The 21102-nt window shown below is 39.6% G+C and overlaps 1 protein-coding gene across 2 annotated transcripts in view; it reads right to left on the reverse strand.

Annotated features, from left to right (window-relative positions):
- The window catches only part of nlgn2b (neuroligin 2b), a 70076-nt gene that overhangs the window by 38725 nt on the left and 10249 nt on the right, over nucleotides 1-21102 (reverse strand). For both annotated transcript variants that reach the window (XM_063485294.1, XM_063485293.1), the window contains exon 2: nucleotides 5059-5806. In XM_063485294.1, coding sequence (XP_063341364.1) covers nucleotides 5059-5575 — 517 coding nt within the window. In that variant the 5' untranslated portion in view covers nucleotides 5576-5806. The remainder of the gene's footprint in view (nucleotides 1-5058; nucleotides 5807-21102) is intronic.

The following is a 21102-nucleotide window of genomic DNA, read 5'->3' on the forward strand; positions in this document are numbered from 1 at the left end:
ATATGCACACTTTCCGTCATGTTAAGAGGAATTTAAATCACTTGATAATCTCTGTCATCGCTTTCTACTACGCTAACGCTCATGTTTTCCACTTGAAATTAACATTACCATCTTCTCTGGGGGGGGGGGGGGGGGGGGGGGGGGGGGGGGGGGCATGGGAGCACTAGTCAACAATATATAAGTTTTCATTCAAGCTTCATTGTTGAAACAAGAATGTTTTACACCACTCTAGACTAATCCTCGGGCTACACTTCATATATTTGCAGCAGCTGTAATGCATAAACATGTGTTTTGCTTGAATACTCTCAGGTAAGTCTCAGGTGAACCCATTAATCATAGGCTTTTTAACATTTTATCATTAGCCTTGCTCACTATCATCAGCAGCATATGCTTTGCCTCCGAAGTCAGACTTTGATCCTGCGTTCTCTTACCTGCCCATCTGCTTTCACAAACGCTCTCCGCTGGATCATTAATGCAAGAACTACACCCAGGTAGCCCATGTGGAGTAAACAAGGTTATGCTTGGCAATGTATTGTATTTGTTATATATTGTAATAACCTAATAAAAAAATCACCATATTGGCAGCGCAACTTTGAGGAGACAGTTCCTATTACTGCATGAGACAGTATGAATGTCAGTCTCAGAGCTCAATATTATACAGGCATATTTTTGACAATTATAAGTCAATCATATTGTCTTTATATGTAAACTCTTAACTGGAGCAACCTATAAAGTGACAGTCAGCAAATGGGACATGAGCTAAAAGCTCAGTCATGCTAGAGTAAAAATATGGAACTAGCAAAAATCTGTGATTGTGTTAAATTTTTTCGCATTCGGCAATAAGATCCAAACAGTCACAGTGACCCAAATGTTGAGTATGAAACACCCTCAACCTCTGGGTGACCACTTTTGATGGCTTGCACAGGTTGCCTGGTTGAAGGCAAACTATTTCCAAACAGTTGTGGTTAGACTCAGACTGTCTGCAGTCGCTCTCAGGCAGGTTGTTAAAGGTTTCCAAATAACTGCTATCTAATATATAAACACAGACAGGTTGAGAACACGTTGCAATCATTCTGAGTTACTCTGCGCCGATGAGCGCAACTCATTTGTGACATGTCTCTTTGCAACAGCTTGATCTGTGTGGTTGTAAACCTATAAAATGCAAGGTCATTTTGCAGTTAAATCGCTATCCTGCAGCAATTATGTCACTATTCGTGTATTTCTGAATTTTTAATTCAAATTCACAAGGTTCTGGCATGTTACAAACTAAGAGCAGACTGACTCTGTCTTACTAATGTTTTATCACCATCTTAACACAGGTTGAGATGTGGCGGACCTGGTCCTTGTCTTTGAAATAACCATTTGAAAGCTAACAAGACTGCAAGTTCACTGCACACGGTTTCAACCACTGTGGAAATGGTTGCAACAGTGTCATTTGATTTGATGTGATGTCACGTTATGTTATGTTGCAACCACACTGGGTGTGACTTTGATAGTGTCAATGTTTTTTTTAAGACATTAAGTAGGAATTCATTATTGAAAAAGCACTGCTAACAGTATTGATGATGCTGGTGAAGAGTTGGTAGAGGAAGAGAGTTACACTTGAATGGTATAAAGTCATAGTGTGAAGGACAGTTGTGTGGCTACAGGGGTTTCTTTGGTTTGATTCTCTTAGCAACATTGCTCTACACTTACAAGTAGGGATGGGTACCGGTGTCCGGTGCCATGATGGCACCGGTTCTGACATAAACGGTAGTAACCAGACCGAAAAGCAGCGCACATTTCGGTGCTTTATTTCGGTGCTTTTTTTTTTTTCCTGAGCCAATTCTAGCCAATCATTTTACGTTTCAGAGGATAGTAGGCGGGCCCAGGTACATACGTTCTTTTAGAGCAGAGCTACAGATTAAAAACGCCCAAGACGAAGCGGTCAAAAGTCTGACTGTACTTCACAGCAAAATATGCAAACTCGGCTGCCTGCAACAAGTGCTTTAAGGTGATACTGTGATACTGTCAAAGGAGGTAACACCTCGAATCCGATGAAACACCTGGCGACACATAGCGGTTTTTTTTAAAGCCGAGAAATGCACCGTATTTGATAGCTTGCTGCGAGACCTCACACCAAGCACATCTACTGCGGGTGTGGTGCCTGTTATCGGACCTGGAGTTAGCAACATCCCCCAAAAACTCGAAGAGGAGAGTCCTGGCCCCTAGCCCTGCCAGTGTAGCAGAAATGATGACGGATGATGATGGCAGTGAGTAGCTTAATTCTCTGCGTGAGTAGCTTAATGTTGTTCGTGTGTAATTTACGTTGAGTAGGCTAACCACATTATTAAATTGATGCATGTAAGGTGTATTAGCAAACATCATCGTAGTTACATGCGGCTGTCTTCTTGTTTGATGGCAGATACTCCCTTCACCCTGGCCAAAAAGGCTAAAATGACCAAAGAAAAAGTGGAAAACAGTTAAACATGAGAGGTTTTTGGACAAAGTTTGTGTTTTTTCCATTGTTTAAGCACTGCTTCCAGCCAAGAGTGATACCATATACAGTGGGGCAAAAAAGTATTTAGTCAGCCACCGATTGTGCAAGTGCCCCCACCTAAAATGATGACAGAGGCCAGTAATTTGCACCAGAGGTACACGTCAACTGTGAGAGACAGAATGTGGAAAAAAAAATCCATGAATACACATGGTAGGATTTGTAAAGAATTTATCCGTAAATCAGGGTGGCAAATAAGTATTTGGTCACCTCAAACATGGAAAATCTCTGGCTCTCACAGACCTGTAACGTCTTCTGTAAGACGCTTTTCTGTCCCCCACTCGTTACCTGTATGAATGGCACCTGTTCGAACTAATCATCTGTATAAAAGACACCTGTCCACAGCCTCAAACAGTCAGACTCCAAACTCCGCCATGGCCAAGACCAAAGAGCTCTCGAAGGACACCAGGAAAAGTATTGTAGACCTGCACCAGGCTGGGAAGAGTGAATCTACAATAGGCAAGCAGCTTGGTGTGAAAAAATCAACTGTGGGAGCAATCATCAGAAAATGGAAGACATACAAGACCACTGATAATCTCCCACGATCTGGGGCTCCACGCAAGATCTCATCCCGTGGGGTCAAAATGATCATGAGAACGGTGAGCAAAGATCCCAGAACCACACGGGGGGACCTGGTGAATGACCTGCAGAGAGCTGGGACCAAAGTAACAAAGGTCACCATCAGTAACACACTAAAACGGCAGGGAATCAGATCCCGCAGTGCCAGACGTGTTCCGCTGCTGAAGCCAGTGCATGTCCAGGCCCGTCTGAAGTTTGCCAGAGAGCACATGGATGATACAGCAGAGGATTGGGAGAATGTCATGTGGTCAGATGAAACCAAAGTAGAACTTTTTGGTATAAACTCAACTCGTCGTGTTTGGAGGACGAAGAATACTGAGTTGCATCCCAAGAACACCATACCCACTGTGAAGCATGGGGGTGGAAACATCATGCTATGGGGCTGTTTTTCTGCCAAGGGGACAGGACGACTGATCCGTGTTAAGGACAGAATGAATGGGGCCATGTATCGTGAGATTTTGAGCCAAAACCTCCTTCCATCAGTGAGAACTTTGAAGATGAAACGCGGCTGGGTCTTCCAACATGACAATGATCCAAAACACACCGCCCGGGCAACAAAGGAGTGGCTCCGTAAGAAGCATTTGAAAGTCCTGGAGTGGCCTAGCCAGTCTCCAGACCTCAACCCCATAGAAAATCTGTGGCGGGAGTTGGAAGTCCGTGTTGCTCGGCGACAGCCCCAAAACATCACTGCTCTCGAGAAGATCTGCATGGAGGAATGGGCCAAAATACCAGCTACTGTGTGTGCAAACCTGGTAAAGACCTATAGTAAACGTTTGACCTCTGTTATTGCCAACAAAGGTTATGTTACAAAGTATTGAGTTGTATTTTTGTTATTGACCAAATACTTATTTGCCACCCTGATTTACGGATAAATTCTTTACAAATCCTACCATTTGTATTCATGGATTTTTTTTTTCACATTCTGTCTCTCACAGTTGACGTGTACCTCTGGTGCAAATTACTGGCCTCTGTCATCATTTTAGGTGGGGGCACTTGCACAATCGGTGGCTGACTAAATACTTTTTTGCCCCACTGTATGCCCTATAGCGGAAGAAAAGGCTTACATTGTTATCTTTTTACAAAAAAAACAGCTAAACATGAAAGGTTTTTGGACCAATTTTGTGTTCTCCATTCTTTAAGCACCGGTTTGAGCACCGTTTAAGCACCGGCACCGTTTCAAAAGTACCGGTTTGGCACCGGTATCGGATAAAACCTAAACCCATCCCTACTTACAAGTTTGTCAAAACTATATGGAAAGTTGAGTTTGTATGGTTTCCCTGTGCATAATGGGTTTCCTCCCACACTCCAAACACGTGCATTTAGTTTAAGTGGTGAAGATATGAATATGTCTGTTTGCGTTAGCTATGTGATAGACCGGTGAACACTCCAGGGTGATACCCTCCTCTCACCCCATGACAGCTGTGACCCTATGTTAAGAAAATGGCTGGAAACAAATGAGCATCAGTCAAGCTAAAGGATATCATAACTCAGTGCTGTTAAAAATAGCATAATAGCAGCTAAAATGTTTTCGCTGTCATTTTAAAAAATCTAATGATATCCATCCATCCATGTTAAAATGAGTTGCATATGAGCAATAAAAGTAAAACATATAACTTTGTTGCAGCATTAACATTTCTAAACAATTAGGCCCAATCAATAGTAATTTAAACAGACCTTCTTTGGAGATCTCCTGATTGTCTTTTGGCTTATCTTCCTCTGAATACGATCCAGATAAATCTATCAAACTGACACTATTCCATGGAGTACTTACACTGAGTATAAAATGTGAAAATGACAAGAAAAGTACAATGTGTTCTTTCTCTGTGATACAGTTGTGACACAAACCGGTGCAAATTATTAACGAGAATTCGCCGACAGAGACAGTCAATGCAAGAATTTCCACTTGCATGTAATACAAGCTACGCCTCACATTGCGGACTCACCATCTTCAGTGGGGACATAAATGTTGAGGTAAAGGCAGTCCTCACTCTGGTTCTGAACATAGGTGGCTGCAGCATCCAGGTTGTCTGTGAACCACACTGGTAACATGATCTCAGGAAGCACCCCGTGCACATTCTGAGGACACACAGGCGCAAAATGAGTGGCATTGCGAATCTCTTGCCAGGAACCTGGGGCTTCAGGAGGCTGGAAGCGCCTCTCGCCAATAGGTGCGGTGGCATATGGCACACCTAAATACTGTTCCACTGGGCCCAAGATTTCATTGTTGAGCTCTTTCCTGATACCACGGACCTTTCCGTAACTCGTGGATACTATGGGGTGTTTCAGGTCAACTCGTTGACACGAGGAAATCGTCAGGTGCAGCACTAGTCCCAAGAGCCACACCAGACAGTGATTAGCGACCTGCTGAGTAGAATAGTGATGCTTCCCGCCATAGCCCTGGTGGCTGGCAGTGCTGAATGGAAAAAACAACATGTCCAAAATAAAAGCTCTTGTACTCATATCAAAGGGACTTCAGCTGGGAGCAGAGAGGGATCAAAAACTCAGTGGGATATGGGGGATGACAAAGGCAAAAAGAGGATTGGTGGAAGGGGGCAGGTTAACGGTGTTCCTAGAGCGCCATGGTGAGGTTGAGGGCCAGACAGCATTCTCCAGTAGACTCTGTGGTCTCATATGTCTTCCTCTTTGGAGCTCCTGAAGGGTCCAGAGCTGCAGCTGGGATACCAATTAAACCTGGAAGACACAGACAGGTTGCAGGTTTGAGTAAAGACATGTGAATAAAAGCTCTGTCAGGTCAGGCTGTTTTATAAAGCTGCAAGAGACACAGCAGGACAGAAGGATGCACTCTTGTGCTAACTATCTCACCGAACTTAAACCAGATATTATACAGTGTGTCATTTGTATTTAAGTCAGAGCTATTTAGCCAGTCTATGGTATCACAGTAACCAAGTATGTTTGCTATAATAACGACTGTATTTTCTACACATTAGCATGACTTAGCTCAACACACTGCTAGCAGCTAGCATGGCTATACAATTCATGTTCTGTATTAGAATAAGTGTTTATAAAATGTTGCCATGCTAGCTCAAAATTTAATAATTCTAGTCAGGATGAAAATCATTAAGCAACGAACTAAACTGTCATGTTAGTCACCTATTTAAACTTGATAAACATTTGGCTAACATCTATTTAAACCCTTTCCTTATATTTTAAGGCTGCATTTTTACCACTCTGCTAATAAGATTGGAGAATACTGTGTGTAGAGTGCACCTCATGTTGTGTCATCTGAATAGACTCTGAAAAGTCTCAAAATTATCTTGGCAGTTGCTACATGTTGTGCGATGGCTCCCTAATGGATTTAGGCTGTATTTAGAATTCTCTCAGGATTTTCATCATGTTAAAAGGAAGTTTTCTCCTCACTTTTTCCAAGTGCTTGCTCATTGGGAACTGCAAGGTTTTTGTCTGTCATATTCTAAAGTCTTTTGTTAACAGTACAAAGTGCAATGACATTCACCGTTGTGAATTTGTGTTACATAAATTAGCGGCACCTTTTCAAATTCTTCATTCTGTATTTGGTGGTGACTCGTTGACTCGTTTGGTGACCGTTAAGTTACGTGACCGTTAACATACGTTAGACAGGACATGTGAATCAAATGCAAATTGAGAAAGTAACATCATTTTTAGGATATTTACACAAGAGTTACACCCCTTTGCTGCTCTCACATGCTTTCAGAAATACTAGAAATATTTTAAACTTGAACTCTAAAATGCTATGAAACTCCGAACCTTGGGTTTTTGAAAACAGAAGTTTATAATGAGCATGTGAAGCCAGGGTTATTTCTGAGAATATTCAATGTGGCTTCAAAAACATTTAAATTTCATACCAAAGGGAACATTTTCAATCATTATTGTGTAATGCTGCCGCACTTTATGTTTTCATCTTCCCAATAATCACAGGACTTTGAAACCTAAAACAAATAATTGTATGATAAGGTAATAAATAATAAAAAAAAGTAAACACAGGCTCACGCATGATTTTAAAGCATGAACAAACCCCACTGGCCCTCCACCCTTTTCAGCCATGTGTCAGAGTTAGCCTTTTTCTCACAAGTTCAGTTCCTTCTTGCTTCCACATCATTACAGATGAATGGGCAGTGCTTATCTCACTGTGGCTTTGGGAGACAGAGCCGTTTAGGTGTGATAAAGGCTTTATGTGGTGCTAACTGTTGGTTGAACGCCACCTCATCCCTCCGCCCACGACCCGACAGTATCCACACTCTACTGCCAGTCACCAGGCACAGGGATTGATAGTTAAATATAGCACGGAGACAGGGTGCAATATCATAGGATGTTTAAAGTTAGTAATGTACATAATGACAAAATAAGCAGAAGCTGTGTGGAAAAAATATCCACTTGATTAAAGCCTTATTACAGCATTTCATGGAGGAGGTACGATTTGTAAGGACACCCTGAATCCTCATCAGAAAAGTTGGTGTGCAGACATAGTCAAGCTGAAAATCCAACTTAGAAAAAGATTAATGTGAATTATACACAGTACATGACTCTAAATTGTGCTGGAAAGACTCATTGTGAGGGGGTAAGACTGCGTGGTTGGAGAAGCCACTAAAGTTGTGGAATAACTCTGAGAAATGGATGAGACGTGTTCATTCCCCAAATTGCTCATCTCATTTTGGTATTAGCATTTTTGACTAAGCAAAGCACACTTAAAGGAACAGTGTATCATTTTATTTAGTCTTTTTTTTTTTTCTTATTTAGAGGATAAGGATTGACACCGCACTTCTACCTGTCTCTTAGAGACATGCCTGCCACTTCTAAAGCTAGCTGAACCCCCTTCATAATGGATAAAAAAACTTTTTAAATATTCACAAACATCTGTCCTTTCTTTTAGATGGAGAGATTACTATTGGCTAATAACTGCAGTGGTCATAACTGCTTTTCTTATTTTGCTAGGAGCTAGCTCAGTGGTTAGTTAGCAAGTTCTTACAAACAATTTCCATGCAAATTACAGGCGAAGGCAGAAATATGCCAGAGACTGAACAATGACAAAGAGATCTCAGGTGCAGAGCCCTTTTTGTGAATTATTTTACTCGCCAACTGATTGTGGAATATTTATTTTTCCCTAGCAACCAGAAGTTTCCAGGAGGTTGCCAACTGGTCTCTAGTCCAGTGTGGCTGAGGTGTTAGATGAGCAATTCTGGCAGTAAGTGAAGTAGTAAAGTCAATGCTGAAGCAGGGGTGAGGAACAGCCTTCTGAGGTTCAGTGAGTTCACCTCTTTCTAATTCTAAAAGGCCACAATGTATATTTTAATATATGTAGTCTTACTTCCAACTAACAGTGACTCGGTTGAGGCAAGCTGTCAGACTTCTGTGAAACTACAAATGGTTTAGAAGCTTTTTTGCACATATGTAGTTCTAGTCACTAAGACCTCAAAACAGACTTTGATGTACAAACCGAGTCGAGTTTTCCATTTAATTTGCTTTAAAACTGCAGGGAGATGGATTTTCCAGATGCAAAAAGATGGCTTCAAACAACCACAACAAGCTTCAGAAAACACAGAAACAAAAAGGAAATCCTGACAACTGGTCTCAAACTACAAATGATCAGTAATATTTGAAGTTAGTGAGACCAAGAGAATAAAACAAAATGCAGACAGAAACTGAAGTACTACACATACACTGTCTCACACACAAATAAATATGTATGCACACTGTAAAGAGCGCCTTTGTAAAGGTTGCAACTTTAAATAGGGTCTGATTACACAACAGATGCTGTCACTGCTCATTGCTTACATTTTCTATATTTGTGTACACATCTTGATTTTTGAACAGCCATCTGTGTTTGCATTCTGTCGGTAAATGTAACTTAACATATAGCACAAGCCCAAGGTCAGAGCACCTCTTAGTATGCCCAGCAAGAATGCACACAGAGGTATGTCCTTTCTGGGAAGGATTGCATAGGTGGGTCAAATGTTAGCAGCCCGCCAGATTGTTCTTTATATACTATCTTGCCTCTCTGCACGTGCTAGCAATGATATGCACACATATGCACACAGATGTGTAAAATCCAATGAGGCATCAGATGTTGCATGCAAGAAGAGACTACTGTAAGTACATGTCTCACATGTGGCTTGGAAATGGTAGTACCCTAACATCTAACATCTGTTCGTGTCAACCATCCGTGAGCTGGAATGGCATCGAGCGCGCATCTCCACGCATAAAATGAGATAAACTGACACACAAATCACCAGGCTGATGTAAGCTGTTTTCTCTTCTGTTTTATATAATAGGTAGTCCTGTCAGCTGAAGCTATTTGAGAAGGTAATGCCTCCCTGCCAGTGGGACACTTTTATGGGTATGTTTTAACGAAATGGTCCGAGTGGTTTGTGAAAACTTTCGCTGAATGGTGGTGTTTGAGGAAAATGCTTGCCTTGGGATTTTTTATTGCTTTGTTTCCACTTTGACTGTTAAAACTACATACACTACTTCAGCTGTCAAGCTGCTCTGCTCTGCTAGTCAACATCTGTGGATGACAAGCAGCTTAGCAAGCCAGAAACAGAGTGCTGAGTTTTTGACTAAACTTTCTTATCTCTTATCTACTGTCTCTGTGCTGAGAAAATGAACCTCTGGTGGCTGTGCGTTGTCTTCACTTGCATCCAGCAATATGTAGATACAGCAATCTGTTGTCTTTTTTTTTTAAATGCACCATTATTTGATGAGAAAGAGAAGTCCTTTTTCGCAGAAGTGAGGGTTTTGTTTATTCCCTTCAACAGCATCTTTGCGAGTTAGCAGCATGCTACATATACCAGCTTTTTTCTTAGAGATTTTGGGAAACTGCTTTGGGAACTTAAGTGGTAATCTAGGCTTGAATAATCTACATTTGTAGTATTCAATTACTTACTTGATTCTACCAATATTAGATAGCTTACACAAAGCTGTGTTATTAATGCATACATATTATTAAAATTTGGGATATAATGGTTGTATTGATGGATAGCAACTTGAAATGCTCCAAATATGCCACTACAGCATGTAATAATGTAAAGATAAGCTCTGGCAGACTTGGCTCTGTGCTTGGCTTTAAAGGGTTAAAGGAAGTAGAACTCGACTAAACCCGAGCTACAATGCTAAAGCCTGTGCACTTAGAGATCCTGCACATGTAACCCAAGAAAACTTTCACCGAGCTGGGAAAAAGATATACACAAAACTGTTTAAGTAATTACAAAGTATTTCTTATATAAGATATATCTTTATATCTTGGGAACTGAGTTTAAGTGGGAATGCATTGGCATGATGTAAGGTAAGAAAGCAGGTGACTCATACATGCTGTCTGCCTCCCCATGTTTCTTGTTCTTTTCTGATAAAACCAGATGATTAGATTATTTAATGTTCTCTTTAACCTTAAATTGACCAGGGAAGAATAAGTTGTCTTGTTGATGAATTGAGAGGCCAGAAGATTAGACTTGTCAGACTGCATATGTAGGTTCAGCCAAAGAGCCTTATCCCCTTTTCACATGAGGTCCTGAAGCTACCCCAAATCCACTCCAGTTCCTCTGTGTACAGCCTGCCAGGGTGCACAGGGTAATTCAGGGTAAATAGACTATGAGGGGAAAAAAGAGTTGCAACTTCCTGGAAGTTGCAGCTCTCACTCTTCCAGGAAGTTCCAGCTCTCTCTTTTCTAATGGTGGCTTTTGAAAAGCCACCAGTAGAAAGGTTCATTTGATTTGACAATCCATTACTGAAGATGTTAGTCCATTTTTAAAGGTCCTTACAGGTGAGTTTTATGCTGTTCTTGTCATCTACAATTACGTGTGATTCATCTGCTTAGAGACCCAACTATCAATCGATTTTCTTAACCGCTTATCCAGTTTAAAGCCCTCTTGGTGCCGCAGTCTATCCCAGCTGAACTGAGCAGCAGGACAGGTTGACATTACATCACAGGGTTACCCCAGAGAGGCAGTCAACCACACACTCACATGCAAACTCTACACAGAAGGGTCATGCCTAGGCTGTTTTTGTTTTTTTAAAAACAATTGGTGGTGAAATGCTTTAATTTAATGTATTAATCCTAAAATCTTCTTAAACTTCTTAATATTTACAATGGTAATAAACAATAACCAGAATAATATTTTTAGATGTGCCAAATACCAAAATAGTATTGGTACACTTTCAATTTACCAGTTAACCTAGGTTCCAACTCCGGTTAGTGACAGAAAGAAAGAATGAGCCACAGATCTCTTCAGGTTTGTTCTAGAGAACCATCTATGAAGTTGGTCTTAGCAGCTGTTGTAAGATGAATCATGTTTCCACCCCTGCCTATCACAACTAACTTGAAATCATTATAAAGACTGCAAAAAAAGGAAAAACAAGCCTCACTCGGAGAAGCTTTGCAAGCTAGGAAGTTCTCAATGTAGCTAGCAGGCTCAATATTTAATGCCATCTCAGTAATGAAAATTTTCACATAAAAGACACTTGTAGCCACAGGCATTCACTTTCAAAAAGAATTTGGGCAACCAATAGTTGCAACACTTTTGGCAAGTATTTCCTGTAGGATGACCGTTGCTCTGAATCAGGTGTGGATAGCTAGCTTGCTAGCAACAAAACAACAAAGGTTGCTTTACTTTGCTGACTCTAAACTTCAGCAAACACGTGTCCCTCTTCTGGATGGAGTGGTAAATGGACTGGTTCTTATATAGCACTTTTCTACTCTGTCTGAGCACTCAAAGCGCCTTATACAACTAACTCATTCACCCAATCACTTCTTCTAAGCTCTTAAGTGCTCTATCTAACGCTCATACTCCGATAGATGCATCGGAGAGCAACATGGGGTTAGTATCTTGCGTAAGGATATTTGGCATGCAGACTGGAATAGCCTGGGATCGAACTACCACCCTTCTAGTTAGTGGCTGACCTGCGCTACCACCTGAACTACAGCCTTATCGGCCAATATGAAGATTTGGGCCAAGACAATTCAGCTGTATTTTACAACTTCTATTTATATAGCATTGGTTCACAGAAAAAAGCCATCTCAATGCTCTTAATGATGCAAGGTAAAAACCCCAACGGTGGCATCCCATGAGCAAGCACTTGGCGATGATTAAGGAGCAGATCACACCAAATGACAACTTTGCAACCGTGCCAATCCTGAGTATTCTCATGCTGCCAAGGGGATCAAGCCTTCATTTTTAATAATCAGATGGCATTTCCTCTAGCAGAACCCTAAGAGAAAATGACATTGTAGCAACTTCTGAAAAAAGCACTTTGTTTTTGCGTTCATTACAGCAGGCACAAAATTTTTTACGGTCAGTTGCTATAATGCCTTAGCATCACTGTCACTGACTGAAACATATACACATAAGTGGGAAATAAATGCCATGTAAATGAATTTCCCCTTAAGCTTTTGTGCACATGTTTTCATAGAAAGTCTGCCATGATTTCAAACTAAATCACTCTGTAACAAATCTGGTCTAGAGAGCAAGATCCAAACAAAGGTTAATCTGTCAGAGAAATATTTTAGGTTGTAAGTTCTTGTCACGGTGTTAATTTTTATAGCGACCACATAATTGCGGAGAACTGCTGCATTGTTAGTGCTGATGGAGGCTTTGAACTTCATCCTACAATTTATTCCATTTACCATAAGCTCTCCAGACTCAAACAGCAGCTCTATCAGATACCATGGCCGCTCCATCTGCCACTGCGCTCCCATCATCATCTCACTGCAGCCAGAAAAATCAGAGGGATATCCTCAAGGAAATATCACTTTACACTTATTGTAATCAAACCAAGATATAACTGCAAGCATCCATTTCAAAAGGCAATAAGGCTTTCTGGATAAATCCTGACAGGGAAAGAAAGGCCAAGCTCAATATAGCCCTCAGATCACAACAAATTAAACACCTCTATTTTTCTTCATGGACTAATCCTGATAAATAATAGGAAAACACAGGTTAAGATGAAAAAATGTTGACAAATGATCAAGGAGAAGTCAATTAAAGGGGCCTTAATGAAGAATTGATGCGGGTTATTAAAGCTGCGGTGAGGATCATCAAGCAGCAGGCAGTCGGAGCATATAGGAGATGGTAGACAACAGGCCCTCTGTCACCGCTGGACCAAAAAATCAATATGTTGCTGTTGGTAACAACAGTTTCTCTATCCGCTTAACACATGTGGATCACATGGAAATCCATTTATCTTACAGATCTACAAACACAACACAATAAACAATCAAACAGACAATGATATCTTGACATCAACTGGCAGCGTAACTTTAGAAATGTGTTATAGTAGAACGCTTTTGCCTCTAGGGGCTGTTACTTTTTATTTATCTGCTTTTTTTAAGTGTGTTTGGGGGAGAATGTGCCAAATTGAGGCCAAGTAGCGAGCACAATCTGGTGACACACTAATTAGCGATGATCTAGGTGAAATGCTAGCTGTGTTAGCATGTGTATAAGTGTCTGTGGGCGATACACACAGTTTGAAGGAGCAGTCTGACAGCTGCTTTGCCTCAGGCTTAAAGCTCATTCAAGAACAGAATGGCGAACTAAGTTAAATAGAGAAGGCCGCTTAACCATGTTAAAAATGACTGTCCGATCTTGCTGACACATGGTGCCTGGAGATGAGAAAGACGATCGTTTTCAAGCTCAGAAAAAAAAAACATACAGTCGCAAGTTTGAAAACAGTGCTAAGGAAAATGTGTCTAGAGGGATCAAATTTACAAGATGTTCAGAATGAAATTGAATTAACTATCCTGCATTCCTCTGGGCATGCACGTTCAACACTACCCCCCCCCCCCCCCCAAACAAATCTACAATCAGCTTTCGTCTTGATTCTACTGAAGCAAAGTAAAAAAACAACTTGAGAGTAGCAAAACAAGAAACTCAAACTTTATCAAACTCTGAATGGGCCTGCAATTACTTTGGCCAAATTAAAATGTGATCATTGGATGTTCATGTAATGTGTCAGCCTCTAGTTTGTAGACCAACAAGCTACAACCCATTTTATTATTTCCCAAAGTATCTGACTCCCAATGAAAATGCTGCAAATGGTTGTCTCATGCTCTTGATGTGGGTGTGTTAAGAACATTTTACTGGCAACGTGCACGTCTGACTAATTCATCACCCTCTGTGACATCCACATCCAACTGACAGGCAAATCCCTTTCCTTTTATTTGCTGAATGTCTGGATGGAATGCGTAGCAAGTTGGTAAAACAAACTGCCATCAAAGCCTATATAAATCACTAATAATATAACAATTATAAAAATAACATTACATGAGAATAATATTCCAAACTCACTGTTTAATATTTTGAATACGTATTTGTATTGTATCCAAATACATATTACATATTGTATCAATTGCACTTGATTTAATTTAATTCAATTTCCTTTGTATAGCACCAAATCACAACAACTGTCACCTTAAGGTGCTTTATATTGTAAGATAAAGACCCTACAATGTTGGAGAGGAAAAACCCAACAATCGGACAACCACTTTGAGCAAGCACTTGGTCACAGTGGAAAGGAAAAACTCCCTTTTAACAGGAAGAAACCTCCAGCAGAACCACACCGAGGAAGGAGCAGGCTTCTGAGCATGACCAGTTGGGGGGGAGGCAGTGTGGGCAGGACAAGAGACAAACTATAAAAAATAAATGTTTTAAAATTATTGGTAATGATTAAATGTAGTAGTTCTACATAAACACACAGGAAAAGAAAACAGATGAGTGAAGAAAAATCCTCAGTGCATCATGTAAAGCCAGGAAGGATTCAGTGTCACCTGATTGAGCCCTAACTACAAGCTTTGCTAAAAAGAAACGCTCTAAATCGAAATCTAAAAGTAGAGATGGAACCTCACTTAGCTTGTTCCTATGTTTTTGTGTTTAATCTGCTTTTATATTCATATATTCAACATCCTTTGTCTAATATATTCATTATCCCTCCTGGACATGTCCAAACCATCTCAAGCTGCATTCAACCTGATGCATCATAGCATGTCAGTAACATCTCACTCTTGACCTTTCCACCTGTCGCCCTCCCATTCACAGACATGCAATCTCTCATGAAGGGAACCTGGAAGTCTGGAGGTATGCACTGACATACCTCCACATTTCCAGGTTCTCTTCTATCTGCTCCTTACTTGGTGTTAGCATTTCAAACCCGATACAGATAACTAGGACACTTCAGTCCTCCATAGTGTTTTCAATAGCACAGGCAAAAAATTACAAAAATGAAGAGGATTTAAAAGAAATAGAAGATTAAACAACACCATCAATAGCAACACTATTTTCAAGTTGTCTGAGATAGTGCAACAAACAATAAAACAAAACAAAAAAAGGTTACAGGTGGGTACAGTTGGCTGATAACGTTGGCTGCCTGCATTGATATTATTGTTTTTTATAAAGCCACTGCCTCAATGGTAACTTAATAGATGGATAATGTGGCTATCGAGTAAATTGCTAACAGTTAAACAGCTAACGCTTACATACGTGTACTCCGCAGTTATGATAAATGTTTAGTACTTGTTCAGTGTTACTGAAATCAAAGTTTTACTGGCCTCTTGTTATGAAGGTCGATTACTTGGCAGCTAGTGAGGGGAGGGGCTATGTGTCTTGTTGTTGGCATCAATATAAATATAAATTTTTTGTTTCAATTATTATTTCAATTAGTATCTGAGTGTCTATTTTTGGACAGCCCTACCGTCAAACAACACTTTTGTTTCGTACAATTTTACACAATTTCTGCTTGAAAAAAGGCAAAGGAGGGCAAAGTAAGAGAAACATAAGACCTCACTTAGCTTGTTCAGTCTATGATATATCACTAGTCATTAGTAAGAAAGGCCAGATGATCCCATTTTCAAAGCTTTAGAAATACTCCTCAAATCTTGTCCCAACAATCAGCAGCTGTGCACCTCTAAGCGGTTCCCTCTCATACTTGAGATGGGAATGTGAAAACAAAATAGCACTGCATTTTTAGGAAGCTCTTCCCACTGAAGATTTATTAAGAAATAGAAGTTAACTGGAATAGGAGGTTGAGTTGGCTGCTCATCGGATTGCTAGAAAGGCAAATCAAAACCCCTATTTGGCTCAAAGAAGACCTTTAGGGAGGTTTAGCTGGCTCTGGAGTGGTGGTGCACTGTTCTACTGTGCAGCAACACCTGCACAAGCATGACCTTTATGGAACATTCATCAGTAGAAAACCATTCCTGCAGGAGAAGGAAGGGTGCAAAATTTCATGAAAACAACAGCTCACCAAATGTTCCACACGGGAGTGGATCGATCATGCTTTGGGCTTGTGTTGCAGCCAGTGAAACAAGGAACATTTCACTAGTAGACGGAAGCACGGGCTCAGTTAAATACCAAGCAATTCAGTGTCTGTCAAAAGGCTGAATACACAACAACTCAAAATCCTAACTCAAAATCCACAACGGACTACCTAAAAAATACCAAATAAGTTGAAGGTTTTCCATGCCTATGACAACTGTGATTAGAAATATGCACAAAGTCTCGGGAATATTAGCGTAACTAGGTATAAAAGGGTGAACTAAAAGTCTCTCTACTGACAAGCGTAGTACTTGCCAAAAGGGTGGTACTAAATACTAACTTTGCAGGCTTTCCAGTTGTTTTTAAAAAAAGAAAAAAAATATATATATCAATTACAAAACTAATCTGAATTAAAATATTAAAGGTCTTATAGTTATTAGCTGTTTTTATCTTAAAAACACTGTTCACTGGATTAAGAGCATCAACTTAAATAAAATAATAAAAAACAATCTGTTCTTTCTTAAAAGGATTCCAGATGACGTGATAATTTTTCTGCCAACAAAACTGAGAAAGGGAAATAATAATAATAGCACAAGAAAAATATCCCAAGGAATAAAGATGGAAAGAACAAGATATGAAGCCAAAATTAGCACAAAGGGGAAGGCTTGGGAAATAATGTGAGGAGAATGGTGGAAAGGTAAAATCAGCCATGGCCACAATACAGGCAGGTGCTGGTAGTAAGGGTAGAGTGGTTTGCTGGCTGTCATGTTAGAGCTCTTCCTCCTGGTCTCAAATCACACTGATAGTTTTTGAAGACAGCATGTCAAACCGTAACTGTGAAAGAATTATACTCTTAGCATAGGTTGAATAGTTTCCGTCTGGTCTGGTTTCTTCTATTGTATCTAGCCAAGGATTTATACATCTAAAACAGTGATACAAACCCTGTTGCTGTACAAACCTACCATGGACCTCAAATGTCCCTAAAGCCAAAGGCCAGCACTTTTACATCACAGTCATTGCTTCATTTCACTTTACACATGGCGGTCTACCTTCATAACACGTCACTCGTCAGTACTTTTCTGCCTGTGCTGTTCATATTTTCAAATGGCCATTCTGCCATAAAGTTTCCCTCGCAGCTCATTTCAAACCAATTCAATTTCAGTAGTGTCAAAGGAGAAGTAGCATGGCTGTTAACTGTGATTTTATAAGCCACAGACGAAAAGAGAGAAAAATCTCTTTCTAGGAGCCAACAATCTTGACTTATCTGAACCAGAACAGTATGTTACTGCACATTTTAAAAATGTTCTTATTTACTTTAGAGCATTGGTCAGTTTAATATGCAAGTAAACTTAAATTTTGCTTGTAAGGACTAAGCGTTAATATTCAAATTTACCATGCAGCCACAGTTCTGTTTGACTCTTAGATAGACTAGTCTGTAAAGTTTTAATGAGTTTTGAATATTATTTTAAAAACTTAATATCAAACTACAGTGAAGCCCATGTTGAAAAGAATGAAAGAAAATATTTTTCACAGATCATAATTGTTTTCAGTCAATTAAACACAGCCCTGTATTAAGATGTTAAACATGTCACATCAACAGTGGTCTACTGTATGTGTGACAGCGGGATATGGGGATAACCTGGTAATAACACCAACACTCCAGACACTAGTCATTTATGTTTTTGCTTAAACGTGTTCTTTTTGTCAAAAGGGTTAGGAAGGATTTGACAAGAATTCCCTGATGGTGTGTTTGCAAGGCCGACAAAATGGAGCTGTAGTACCAAAAGCCCTCGTCTTTTTTGATTGAATGCTTTCAGGTAACCTTGCGAATAATGAGACCTCGCTCAAAGAAACAACAACAAGAAGTCAGAGAAAATGGCCTGACATTTCTCGGTAATTCCTTGTCTATGTAAACTGTCCCCGGTCTAACTAAACATACCCCTGCTGGGTTAAATCACTTTAATGTGAACTGAGTGTATGCTTAATTGAACTATTACTGCAATCTGTGTTGTCCCAGTAACAAGCATGGCCTTGCCTTTTTACTATCATATAATCAAAGGCTAGCCACTTATGTTTTGAACATTACAACAAAAATGTGATTAGGTTTTTCTTTATTATGGATTTAAAATGATATTTTTAATGGGTGTTACAATTTGAAATTTAGTTACACTCCCAAGGGGAAATAATACACATAAGGAGCATTAGGAGACTGTGCGGTTCTTACTTGTGTAAAACCATGTCAGTTAAAAAAAAAAAAGCTATGCTACAGACATCACATATGCTGACAATGCAGTGTGTATTTGGAGAGAACCAGAGGTGTATTGGAAGATTTGAAAAGACATAACACAAAGTGCAACTGGAAAAGCAGGAAAATTGAGCTGTAATACTAAGATAATGATAAGTAGTGATAAGTAGATGTAACGCTGTGCACAGAGGCTCCTGTTAAAGTGAGAATGAAAAGAAAAGACCGCAACAGCAGCTAGACATAGTTTTATGAAGAAATGTTACCATGTCAAATTTAAACTTTGATTTAGCAAAATCTATTATTTTTTGTTTCAAATCTTTTTTTCTTTTTTCTTTTTTTTTTTTTACCTGATTTGCTTTGGTTTCCACACAATGCTTGTTTAGGTTCAGGTATCAAAAGTACTTGCTTAGCTTTAGGGATTTTTTTGACATTGTAAAGTACAGGTTAAAAAGCTCTTTTCTCTAGCTTACAATAGCATTCCCACAGACATCATACAACCACTATGTCTCCTTCATAATCTTTCATAAATTATTGATTACAACAGATGAGCAGATAACGTCTGGGCTTATTTATAGGTAATAGTGGGAGCCTGCTTACTTGTAATATGTATGTTGGGCTAACAGCTGATAACAGCATTGCAACTGGGCGGATAACTTCTTAATAAAGTAGTGGTAAAGAGTCCAGCATGAGCAAAATTTTACTTACACACAACACAATTTATAATACTACACTGTAAAATGTAATATTGTGTTTAATTAAAAATATTAAATAGGCTGAACTCAATTTTTATCAATTTGTTATTAGAACTCGATTTAAATAAGTCACCAGTACTTTTTATGCAAAAATGCTGATAAACTCAATTTATTTGAGTTGTCTTAACTTAGAAAAACTAACTAAGCTGGAAGTTTTGCTTCTCAGGGCGGAAGGATGAAAGATGTGTTTTGAAAATGCCACGTGACTACCGTGCTCCTCCCTCGCGGATCAGTCCGCATGTTCACAGTGCATTTGTTATGGAATATGTTGAGCAAACCTGGAGAAGCGTCAGCTCAAGAGAGTATTGTCATTGCTGTGGATCTTTACCTGATACACTGACTTGGTGAGTAAATGTTTACTCTTATTCAAACTGATTTTGTGGCTTCTCTTAGTTTAGCACCAGGTTTATAATCTTGCTAGCTAGTTAGTGTTAGCCTAGCATTGCTGCTGCCGCTGGGCTCATGTTACTTAAAAATTAACACCACAGCCTTAAAAACCTTATATAAAAATATGTCTGTGAAATTTTCTGTTGATTGTTTGAAATAAAAAAGTGAGATAAGAGCCCAGACAAAATTCTTCGGGAGGTGCAGCCGTTAGGGGTAGGGTGGGGTGTGGGGGGTATTTTCAATCCATAGCCTTAACTAACTAACTATATATATACATATATCATGTTTAACCTGAGTAGCAAAAGAGTGCAGGGGGGTTGAAAAGAATACGCCAGGAGTTAGCTGTGCTCCCGGACTCTATCAAGCCTTGACCTCCCGGTCAGCTATCGCGCTGGTGGATAACAGAGCTCTCCGAAAACGTGGAAGCACTTTTGCAAATATGTGATATTTTGATAAATTAAGTAGATATTTGAGCATTACATAGCTACATTCTCGTCTGAAAATATCTTAAAAGGTTATTTTGTGACCCAGAAAGGGTAGTCTGGGGAAAAGGAGGATCGCATTTGTCGGCCTGTGCGCGGCTAAAAAACGTATTACTTTTTCTGGGTCACAAAATAAACTTTTAAGATATTTTCAGGCGAGAATGTCGCTGTGTAAAGTTCAAATATCTGCTCGATTTATCAAGACATCACATATTTGCAAAAATGCTCCGACGTTTTCGGAGACGTCCATTATTTTTTCATGCTTTGTGGCAGCTTTTGAACATCTGTGGCATCTATTAATGTCAAATCTAGCCTTTATTTAACAACATAAGCAAACTCTATGTTACAATGATTGCACAGCCATTAAGGATCAAATCAGTTTCTGAAAAATGTTCTGTTTTTTCTCCCTCTGCTTGCTTCTTACTGTCTTTGAGGCCGATTGGGACCAGCACTCCTGTTGTTGGACAGAAAGACATCAGTAAGTATTTTGGTTTTCCAATATATTAGCAACATTTATATTAATCAGGCTGAACTTTAATCATACTTTAGATCAGTCTGTTTTACTTATTGTTTTGTTTGTGCTTTGGTTTGGGGAAGTTGTTTCTTCACTGATCTTTTCCTGTCTTCTGTTATTAGACTTGAGATATGACTGCACTATGCTGTTGCTGTGACTCCAGTTAATTCTACAAGACATGCTGTGTAAGCAAACAAACAACAACAGTTTGGTCTGCATTTCTTGAAAGATTGCATCCCAAACTTAGTTTAGAGGGTCTACACTGTATGTAGTGAAGTCTGCAAGTTTTCGAACAGCAAAATTTGTTTTGTGCCCAAATCATTTTGCACATCATTAGAATGAAAGTTATTGCCCATGTTTGCATAGCCCTTTTTA

This window comes from Pelmatolapia mariae, linkage group LG10_11, assembly GCF_036321145.2.
Source record: "Pelmatolapia mariae isolate MD_Pm_ZW linkage group LG10_11, Pm_UMD_F_2, whole genome shotgun sequence".
In the NCBI taxonomy this organism is placed as follows: Eukaryota; Metazoa; Chordata; class Actinopteri; order Cichliformes; family Cichlidae; genus Pelmatolapia; species Pelmatolapia mariae.